This window comes from Pleuronectes platessa, chromosome 15 (genome assembly GCF_947347685.1).
Source record: "Pleuronectes platessa chromosome 15, fPlePla1.1, whole genome shotgun sequence".
NCBI classification, from domain to species: Eukaryota; Metazoa; Chordata; class Actinopteri; order Pleuronectiformes; family Pleuronectidae; genus Pleuronectes; species Pleuronectes platessa.
This window is the reverse complement of record NC_070640.1, coordinates 17,415,267-17,424,416: the sequence shown is the minus strand read 5'-3', so window position 1 is coordinate 17,424,416 and position 9,150 is coordinate 17,415,267. Positions and strand designations below refer to the sequence as shown.

Here is a 9,150-nt window from a genome sequence, read left to right as displayed (position 1 = left end):
GTTGTCTCCCGTGTCACTTGCGTCCCACACACTATTATTACACACACTGAATAAAACTGCATTGACATGTCTCATGAATCCTATTACATTGCTAGTTTGCTGTTTTGAAATTGCTTTTTGTACATGATATTTTCTATAATCTACCTCATTTTAGAGAAGAGCTGCTGTGCTAAAATGATTATAGTATAGATGCAGATGATTAGAAGTAAACGTCACTAGGAATAGGAAATAGGAATAAGGCGCTCCCTGCACACATACAAAAGGATTTACGAGAGGACTAAGTTTCTACTTTAAGTAAAAAACATTGCGCCAAGATCTAACGTGTGTTTACGAGTGAAAAAATAAAAGTCATGGCCTGGCAGTAACAACACAGCATGTAGATACAGATTATCATCATTTTTCTTTTCACTTGGACAAATTTACTTATTTTTTTAATTTGGCACAATGTTTTTTTAGATATAAACTTTTTTGATGTTATATGTCTGAGCCTGAAGCTCCTCAGAAAGCATGAACCTGGATTAATAGGCCCTCACAGCTATGGACTGGAACTTATTTAAATACACACCACAAAGCATTGAGCCTTACAGTCAAACCTATGATTATTTCTTGATGCTTTAGTTACAGTGTGAAATTCAACATTTGGTGGAGGTTATCATCAAGGCAATGCCTAGGCCAATGCTTTATTTTCATCCTGGTTAAAAGTGTTATTTCGCTGCAAGGCCTCCTGCGTTTCCTACAACGTGTTAAAGTTCTCCTGCCCTATTCAGCCTGTTTCTTACAGTTTTATTAACCTGTTACACAACCTAAAGCAGTTATTTTACACATGGAGTGACACCAACACAATCCTGCTTTTCAAACTCTCAGAATGCACATGGATTATTTCCTTTTCCAAAGCGTTTGGAGATTCACAGTGAGTTGAGCGACTGTAGCAGTAAGAGCAGCATGGGGAAAAAAAACTCCAGCCCTTCATAATGTCAAAATCGTATAATGGGTCAAAGGCAACAAAAACACCTTCTGCGTCCTCATCCTGATTCCCCTCCCATCCTCCAAAACTTCGTCTGGCTGACCGACAGCAGTATCTGGGATAAAGCGACATAATCGAGTGGAGGCGACACCTTTACATTCACATTATCACTCGTGTTGGTCTAGGTTTGTCCTTGTTCTGACTGTTGGAAACCCAAGCCAGGGATGGGAATATGGAGAGAGGAAGAGTTGAAGTCTCCAGTTCATTCTTCTCAGTCTTTCTTATAGATATTTCCCTTTTTTCTCTCTCCAGATCTCCTGTGAGTTAAAAGCTCACCAAGGCATAGACCATACTTCAGCAGGAAATAGACCATGGCAACAAATAAAAAAGAGGTAGGACAGAGGAGTGATTGTGCTGCTTGTTTTGCAACTTTTCAAGTTCATATAATATCACAGCATTAGCAAAGGATTACGGTAAATGAAAAAAGTGTGATGTTGTACGTACCTATAGAGATAATAGAAGAAAGAGAGCAGATAAAAGCCCAGCTTACACCACGACTCCTTCTGGCAGTAGTTGAGGATGTCGGCGTTCATCACACTGACCGGATCGTACATGACCTCTGACCCGTCGGCTGGCCGGTGAAAAAACCTGGGCAAAGAGCAGTGAGGTTTGGCTCATTCAGCAGCCAGAGTGATGGAAGCGTGTCAGACATCTGCTCTGAGACTGTACCTCCACAGATGGTAGAAGAGCAGTGGGATATTCAGGCCGAGTGTGACCCACTCTCCAGCACACATGAACATCAGACAGAAGAGTCCGTGGATGGAGTACTCCGGGACCACCAACTAACCAGAACACACGCACACACACACACACACACACACACACACACACACACACACACACACACACACACACACACACACACACACACACTGTCTTTTTATAGGTCTGCACATTATTCAGTGATGAGGTTATTACAGTGCAGCAAAAACACACGAAAACTCAAATACTAAGAGCACATTGGATGTGGACAGGTCTTTAGAGTGGCGGTATGTAACAAAATATATTTTTGACCTTATTATGTACTTAAGGATATTTGTGTTTATCTGTACTTTACTTGACTAGTAATGCAATTTAAAGACATGCTAATTGGGATTAAATTGACTCTAAATTAGCGTAGGTGTGATATTAGTGTGAATGCCTGTACAGGGTGCCACTTGCTTGTCACCTAACGTGAGCTGGGATTGACCCCAACTCCCCCATGTCCCTCAAACCCTTGTCATTGCTTTTTTTTTTTTTACAATTTTAAAAGCGATCAATAATTAGAAGGGAATTCCGATTCAATTAGCCAATCAGTGCCGATAACATTAAACTCCGCCTCTCTCAACCCACTGGGATTTGCCTTACCAATTGAAGCAAATCTTTCATTTGCCTCCTCACTTACACATAATAGATGTGAACAGGAGGTGAGGGTTCACTGCTGATACATTTGTATATATGTCATTGTGCCTTAATAATTATCAGCAGCAGCACCATCACTGGTAAAGAAACAAAATACAATGGTATCGGAATCTGTTGAGTCTCAGTCATAATGTTGTAATAATAATATACCTATATTAAGATATAGGGTAATTTTTATAATACTACAGCAAGCACTTTTACTGAATTACTGAGTGCATTATTTGCTATTTTAGTTTAGTTTGACAAATTATTTGTTGTTGAGGTGACTTAAATCTCTCGGCTTGATTTACACCTCTGAACCACAGATCCACAAATTGGTTTGGTCTTGTGCTCGTTGACAACTCTTTCCCTGGCAGGACTAAAAACTGAGATAATAATGAGAGTGTATTGGATATCAATGGAGACATTGTCTTCCCAGCAGAAAGGCAATCAGTGACAGAAAAATGGCGACAAGTGTAGGTATGATGCAGCAATCTGACTCTTCGACTAACTGTAATTCTGCTTTGCTTTTACTCACATCTCTACAGGGTATAACACCTGGTGCTGCCTAAGACATCACCATGTTATCCAGGTATTTGCTAAGTTTGTTTATGTGTTGTTTGGTGCTGAGCATAGTGCACAGTGGATTCAGGTGTCAGAATTGGGAGATTACTCTTAGTCAGTTCACACAGTGGTGTCCCCTTTGCATTACACAAAGATCATTAGCAGAAAAATACAGACTTTAGTTGCTTTAAAGGAATAACACGTAAATCAGCAGATTTCTTTGTTTGACGAGACAGATTAGTGACTAGACAAATACAGCATCTCTATAAACAGGACAAAATAAGCCTCTGGGCTGAGTTGGCATTTACACAATGCCAACAGGATTTTTATCTGAATCTGCACCAATTTTCACAGACTCATTGACAGTCCTCTAAACATACCAGATTTTTAGATCTGCGCCAAAATTGAATGTGTTTTCCCCAACTCATAATAAGTAAAAAATCTGTCTAGTAGTTTAAAATTAAACAAACCAGGGGGTAAAAACTAAATGCCAATGTACTCTTATTGCTGGAAAACTGATCATCGCTCTCATTTTTTAAGTTAATTCTACACAGTGGTTATTATTCCACCTTATTGCACACCATCTCCCTCTACAGCAGATAGATGCTATTATTGGCGAGGATGGGTTACATGTGAAATGAATCAGAGAACGCGATGGTCCTCACAATGGTCAGACAGACAAATGGTCATGGCTGTCTGAGCGGGTTCTGTTCTAGTCATCTGCCGGCAGCAGGTGAGCAACAGCGATTACTCACTCTGCGAAGCAGGTTGCAGATTCTTTCGATGTTGAGAATCCGTTCCCTCTGTGGAATGGATATAAAGAAAGTCTGATTAACATTTTTTGTTTATTTATTTGAAATAAAAATTAGATAATTCAGATTTAAAGCCTTTCAACTCATTTTAGTGACATGTTAATAAAACGTATAGAGAAATGTTTACTTAATTATAAATGTATTGAGCAGGTTAAGATGCCTCCATGTTTACAAGTGATACCCGTCCTTCTGAACCAGAAATGCACAAAATTAACATACTTATGGTAACAAATAAGAACCCATGAATAATAAGTATCCAACTAACCGTTGCTCAAACTAAACTAAATAAATCTGTTGATCATTAGAGAAGTACTGCAGCTACATGTGGAGCAGTGACAGTGATGTATGGTGCAGCTTCTCTGGCACTTTGCCCTGTAAACCTAACAAATTCAAGTCTCCTGTGAGGCATGAGGGAAGCCCCAATTATCAATTAGAGAAATTAATCCATCCATCTTCTCCTGCGTTTGCCAATTAGCAGCCAGGAAATGTTTTATTTTGCTGCCATTGTTTGGCTTGCAAAGGGAAATGAGATGTTTTGCTGCAGTTTATTCATTTATTATATCCATCTCTTCTCCAGCCCCAGGCTGCCAATAGAGCAGGTAAACAAAAGTACCAATGGTGAGACATTTGTCAGCAGCACGCTGTGAGTCCAGGGCCGTGTAACTGGATTTGGTCTCAAAGGAGATGGCTGAAAAGGCTCTCATTCTTATTTTATGACACATTGAGGCATCTTTCTTAGTTCCAGGGTGCCATCTTCCTGTATTAATCCCTCTGAGATGTCCATTCCCTTCAGCTGGAGCCACATGCTGCACCTTTCATGAATCTCTGGCCACAATTTCAAGACTCCCATGGTGACCTGGAAGTCGATTTTTGCCTTGGATCTACACCAAGAATCTGGTTCTCCATCCTCACTGTTTATTTGCAGCTGTTAATCTGCACTATGTAATCTTCTACTCTTGTGTCTGCTTTGTGCAACACATCCTGAGTTCTCTGTACACTCTACGGTTTGTTATTGCGCAAATACATAATTGTTCTGCAGTGGGTCTGCTTGGACTTTGCAGCCCTGGACTCTACCTGAGGTGCTTTAGTTTGTGTCAGGTCATCCTGATTCACTCTGAATATTTTATTGTTCCAGCAATAGATGCACAACTGAAGACATTAATCAAAGATAGAGGAGATATTTCACAATACGCAAATCAAATAATAGAGGAAAAAGTATTTAGTATGATATGATTAGTGATCTAATCTAAAGTGAAGAAATGCATGAATTTTATTTTGTGTTCCTTCATGCTTCAACTCAATTCAATTTTATTTGTGTAGCGCCAAATTACAACTTACATTATCTCAAGGCACTTCATGCTGTAAGGTCGAGACCTTACCATATTATAGATTATAGAGAAAATTAAGATGAGATAAATATCTTAATAGTAATAATACAAGTAATAATTATTATTATAATAATAGTTTGAGAGATATAATACTGGACCCTCTCAACATGACACTGCTCTTTATGGGGCTGAGTCATCCTTTAGACATGTCAAGAGGCAATAATTCTTCTTTCCACATTTTGTCTGCAAAACTCTGTGTTTTCATACAATGTCAATACGTCTCCATTTGAGACTGTGATACATGGCTGTGCACATACAGCTGATTTGGAATCACATGTTTACTCCCTTCCAGTTCGTCCCCCTGCAATATTTACTGCTTTTTTATTGCAGACTGCATCAGCTGTTTGAACATCAGAGATTATTGCTGTTGATTTTCTCGAACCCTGTCGCCATGTAAGTCCCTGTTCTGTTTGGCAGTTTATTGATTTTGGGAGCGACCGGGAGTAGCAGCGAATCCTGGCAGATCCTATTACTTTTGAAGTTTAGGTCGTCTGCTACAGTTTAAAAAAGCACCTGTACATTGATATGCAGTCCAACACAACAGCATTGATACAAAACGCTGCCGTCAGAACGCTGGGAAAGGTTTTTTGGATGATGCTTTTCCACCTCTCCACCTTCATCTGCGGAGGAAAGCAAAACATCCTCTTTGGTCTGAACCTTCCCAGCGTTGTCTAAGCCAGAGCTGCTCCATTTGATTGCATCGTGTGTGTTTTTTTCTTCTTTTGTACAGGTGTTGCAGTCATTGTGTCCGCCCCCCTGTAGCTGGCGGGCCTCCACACTCCTACTGTCTTTTTGTTCACAGTTTTCTCTCCCACTCCCCATCACTCTCACTTTGAGGTTCCGGTGCATAATTCTAGAACATTAGCTACCGTGTGAGAGGGACATTCACAACTGCTGTTAACGCGCTGCATGAATAATTTCACTAAGTATTGACTGAATATTAATAGATGTTTTTAAAAGATAAAGAGAAAATTAGATTTATTAAATAGAAGCAACGCTGCAGGAAGAGAAGAGAAATACATGCCCTTACTTTAGGACAATTCATGTTTCATACTGCAGATTTTTATTTTATTTCATTACAAAGGTGGAATGTTCCTGTGTGGCAACTGTGCAGTTTCTCATTCTACAATCAGCAGCTTCACTTGCATCAATCTCTTTTAATTGACTGAGCCAACGGGTCACGTCTTTGCAGAAGGTTGATTTTTTCAATCAGGATGCAAATGAGCGTTGAAATGAGCCTGAGAGCTTCGGTGCTGCAATCACCTGGAAGCCTGGATTAGCCGTTACTGTTTTCAATGTATGACAAATATTTGACGTTGTAGGATTAATAGAGAGGATAAACGCAGAAAGGTGTAAATCCAAATTTGCAAATCACAAATCATTAATTTGCATGAAATCATTTTTTAAATGATTACAAATACGCGACTGTGGGTTTCTCATGAAACGTTGATTTATTTACAAATCTTCTTTATAAAACCCGCCTGTTTATAAACTCAAAATTTAAGGTCATGGGCAATAATGTCCCAGTGAAACCTTGGATTTGTTCTGGGTCGCTCTGTGTAAACCAATGACGTGTTCTTCTTGGAACTGGGTGGAAGGGATTTCTCTGTGTGAGCAGGAGGTTTTGATCACTCTTGAAAGAAATGAAGCAGCAGGGTTCTTACCGCTCTGGTGGGATTGCTCTGATCAATGGGGTTTTTGAAGTCTGTGCGCAGCTCATCAAAAGCGATGATCTGTAAAATAACAGACGTGTGTGAGTTTGTTTACATTCGGTTACCTTTAGAATCACAATGAGAGCAAATACTGTATCTAATGTATATACAGTGTAATTAAAAGGCACAGCTGGATTCTTCAATTTAACATCACACTCATAAGACATCATCTTGTGCAGCACACGACGTGCATCCTGCTCAGCTGCAGCCACACTGCTCACTTTGCTTGAACACACATGGTGATTGAATGGTTAACATGTGCATGTGCGATTACAGCCTTGTCCTTTCCCCCTGTATTCTCTATATGAGCACCTATTCTTTTTTATACCATTATCTGACGAGCTGAAATTCTGATTTCAATTCTCCTCCTGGTTTCTTACCCCCTTTGTTGGTGAGTTTGTTTGTTTTTAAGCACGATTACATAAAAATAATAAACTTGGTAGAAGTATGTAGTATGGGTCAACTATGGATTTCGGTGCGGATCAGGGGACAGATGTTGACTTTTTTTTTCATCATGAGGTAGGGCGTTTTTTGTTGGTTTTCTTTTTTTTATCTTTCACTGATTTTCCATGCAGGGAATTATTCATGGCTCATGATGAAAAAATGGAAGTGAGTTTCTATCTTTGGTGCAGCCTGATTGAATTTAAGGGGACTGTTGGACCTTGGCCGATGTATGCGCCCTGCTGAGTATCCATTTTCTCGGTGTGACCCTTATTTTCTGATTTCCATCTCCCCTGAACCTCGTGGCCAGTCTTTATTCCATGTTCCTGATCTCAGTAGAAACTGAATATTTATGGACACACAGAAGGCTGTCACATTGAAAGTTATGGAATTGCATAAAAAGTTATGCTTATTCGAGAGGAGAGGGTTTCCATATGAAACCCTCCATAATTGTATGTATTTGGCCTTTTGTGCCAAATGTAAAAATATATGATGAATTGTAGATTCACAACACTGCTAACACTAACTACTCTCTGTTTGGGAGTGTAATTTGTATAGGCCCCCTGCTGTGCTTATCATCCGTTCTGCTTTTAAATAGCATGCTTCATTTCACTGGCTCATTACAGAGTCACAAAAAAAATTGTATTTTTCGCAGCTAAGTGAGCGTCAGCATTTGATTTACTGCGCCGATGATTGACAGCAGCGAAGCCTTCTCTGCGTTTGAAATAGCAACAGCCCTGCTGGTAATCTCGCCTATATGAGTCCATACGTCTCTCCCTCATCTTCCTTCGCACTTAGCTCTGTTGTAAACAGATGCAGTTTCCATGGCGACATGGTGAGCCCCTAAGTGAGTGCCATGGTTACGACACAGCGATTCCGATTGGTGGAGAGCCTGCGTAGAAGCGGGGTGCTGAACCCTCGAGGTGGAGGCAGCCTTGGGGGAAGGGGTGAACAAAATCATAGGTCGGTGAGTGTTTCAGTAACACCAGCGCAGAGCCAGACGCATTCTTCTCCTCGTCTCTTTCACACACAGATACACTCGCTGACTCATCGTCTCACCCACTTAGTCAATTGGTACGTTAGTCATTTCAAGTCATATATTCATAATGATGTTTTTCTTTTTGTATTTCACATTATTTTTGCTTCCATGTTGAAGGTGAGGGATCAGAGCTTTAGAGTTTCTGGAGTTTGGACACTGGTGCACTGGTCTCCTGTGATCTCTGTGCAAATAGCAGTCAAAATGCCACAGACTGATGGAGACTGACTGATGGCAAGATTTAGGTTGGTTATGTTGTTTCGCCTCCCTGCTCTCATTACGTGCAGGTGGCTGTAGGCCAAACATCTTGTTTACAGGAACAATTTATGGTCAGTACTCTGGGATCCTATGTTTCTTTAATGTGAGGGAGATGGAGTCGGCTGGAATCTGTCTTTGAATTGAACAAGGCTCAGACTAGTTCCAGTTAATTCAACTAGTGATTAACCACCAAGGTAGCAGGTCAGCGAGAAGTTGATGTGGGTAAATAGATGAAAAAAAGCACAAATCTTTCACATATTCTTCTTATATTCTGTGGTGTTTCATCCAAACTAAAAATGTGTATCTGAGTGTCGCCAGGGCTTGTTATTTTAAATCCCAGTGAGCAAATTGGCTGGTGGCTTTTAAGAGGTCAGATGGTCCCATTAAGTAAAAGTTCACTGTGGTTTGAGATTTAGCTGTAACATTTATGCATGTCATTATCTGTGTGTGTGTGTGTGTGTGTGTGTGTGTGTGTGTGTATATATACTTGTACAGATATTTATTTGAGGACCATTTTGAGCCTGAGCATTACAGA

The 9,150-nt window shown here is 40.2% G+C and overlaps 1 protein-coding gene across 1 annotated transcript in view; it reads right to left on the bottom strand.

Moving 5' to 3' along the window:
* Positions 1-1,288: 1,288 nt before the first annotated feature.
* cnih2 (cornichon family AMPA receptor auxiliary protein 2) overlaps positions 1,289-9,150 on the bottom strand; it is an 18,420-nt gene continuing 10,558 nt past the window's right edge. The window contains exons 2-6 of the mRNA XM_053442129.1: positions 6,833-6,901; positions 3,724-3,771; positions 1,694-1,806; positions 1,469-1,612; positions 1,289-1,316 (exon numbers count right to left, since the gene is read on the bottom strand). Coding sequence (XP_053298104.1) covers positions 1,289-1,316; positions 1,469-1,612; positions 1,694-1,806; positions 3,724-3,771; positions 6,833-6,901 — 402 coding nt within the window. The remainder of the gene's footprint in view (positions 1,317-1,468; positions 1,613-1,693; positions 1,807-3,723; positions 3,772-6,832; positions 6,902-9,150) is intronic.